This window comes from Colletotrichum abscissum, assembly GCF_030869225.1.
Source record: "Colletotrichum abscissum strain IMI 504890 chromosome Unknown Scaffold_226.1, whole genome shotgun sequence".
In the NCBI taxonomy this organism is placed as follows: domain Eukaryota; kingdom Fungi; phylum Ascomycota; class Sordariomycetes; order Glomerellales; family Glomerellaceae; genus Colletotrichum; species Colletotrichum abscissum.
This window is the reverse complement of record NW_026850128.1, coordinates 1-1,742: the sequence shown is the minus strand read 5'-3', so window position 1 is coordinate 1,742 and position 1,742 is coordinate 1. Positions and strand designations below refer to the sequence as shown.

General features: G+C 54.0%; 1 protein-coding gene across 1 annotated transcript; it reads right to left on the bottom strand.

The window, feature by feature from the left end:
- Window positions 1-9: 9 nt before the first annotated feature.
- Window positions 10-1,485, bottom strand: CABS01_16965 (uncharacterized protein; the record flags this gene model as incomplete). Its single annotated transcript, XM_060550293.1, has 4 exons — window positions 10-29; window positions 89-676; window positions 923-1,331; window positions 1,378-1,485. The coding sequence occupies 4 exons, from the start codon at window positions 1,483-1,485 to the stop codon at window positions 10-12; spliced, it is 1,125 nt and encodes a 374-aa protein (XP_060400265.1).
- Between the last annotated feature and the right edge of the window lie 257 nt (window positions 1,486-1,742).

Below are 1,742 nucleotides of genomic sequence, written 5' to 3'. Positions count from 1 at the left end.
CTCACCAAGCTAAACCCTCGGGTTGCGCTCTGGTCGCCGGGTTGTGCTCGCCCTTGAGAGAACAATTCCCTTAGGCCGGAAATATTACCGTTCATTGCATATATGACGGACAAAGCTGTGTCTGGAACTACATTTTGGACGGCGAGCGGCCGCTGGGGTCCCGACTCATAGATGTAAGGCGTCGAGTTCTGCTCGCCGCCAATAGCGCCGTTGATAAACCACTGGCGAGGCCCGGAGTACTCGCGAGAAGGTACGATTGAATATGTCGTGTGTCGCTGCTCAGTGTTCACTGCAACGCCCCGGTACGACCTGTTGTCCTCAACCAGGACGACCACATCAGATACTGGCTCCACGGAAGGTGGTTCACTAGAAATGCCCACAAGCTCCTCATCGCTTGTACCGGGGGCCGGCTGGGTGATGAGACTATAGGGTCCTCCTGTGCCTTGCGCAGCTGATGGATGGCTTGCCCCAGCAGGAGAAGCCTGAAGATGGTGGGGAGCTTGAACCCCAAAATGATCTCGACTCGGAAAACTCAAGTTGGTATCGATGTGCTGCAGTCTATCGCTTGTCATCAGCAGCGGGGGTGAGGCTTGTTCGATGTACACAATGGGTGCGGGTGAAGTTTTTCGTTTGCGCTTGCGCCCTGGCGGTGTCTGACTGTCTGCCCAGACACTCGCTTGCGTTTCGTATAACGTCAGTAGAGCATCAACTTGCCTTCCACACCGTTCTGAACTTTTCCGATCAACCGACCTAGCAAGTTCCTCGAGAGACTGTTTGTCCCATCGATGTGTCACGCTGAATGATCGGTCAGAGCGCGGCTTTTGGCTTGGAGGGTGGGCTCACTTCGACATGGGTATGGCTAGGCCGCAAATGAGTGCTCCAGGGCCCCCCACTTTACCCAAGCAGCTTTTCAGCCGGTCACCTGCTGTTGCGAAAAAGTTGCAGTTTTGTCTGATCTTCCGTTTCTCCTCTTCAGATCCCTCTTCCTTCACTGTGATGAGGTACCTCGTTAGCACGCTTCGGCCAAGACCAGAACCGCCCTTGGCCTGTAGGTTGCTAAACGCTACGAGCAACACGTTTCTTTTGGCAACCTCAAATGTGGTCCTGGATAGACTGAGCGGTACGAGTTCATCGTAGAGGTGGATCGGAAAATCGTTATCAGGCTCGCGGACGATCTGTTGCTGCACCCATGCCTCAGGATCTCCTTTTGGATCATCTGTTGGGCCGAAGCGGGGGATGAATTTGTTCTTGACGATATCGGCTACGGAAGAAGGCAGCTTGTCCCAATTCGATTTGATTTGCTCGAGGAAAACCTCTATAGCGTCAAGAAACTGTATACCGTGAGTGAGTTTCCGGCACGGGCGAGAATGGCGGTACCTCCGGGACTAGCAGTCGGTCGGGGGGGTTATCCCCGCTATCCCCGCTTATTTCTTGACATGCTCGCAATAGCGCATCTGCAAATTGACGACTTTCCATGTTTCCCATGGTGTGAGCGTTTGTTTAGAGGCAGCTGTGACGAGGCTGTGGCGGAGGCAGCGTCGGTTGCGCAGGCTTTGTGGATGTTGTTGGCAGAAGAAGTGGTGATGGCTGTGGATGGAGGACAATGTTAGACGAGCAGGGGTTTTTAAGTGAGCTCGTCTAACATCTGGTCGGCGGCAAGGACAATGTTAGACGAGCAGGGGTTTTTAAGTGAGCTCGTCTAACATCTGGTCGGGGCAGGGGGAAATGTTAGACGAACAGGG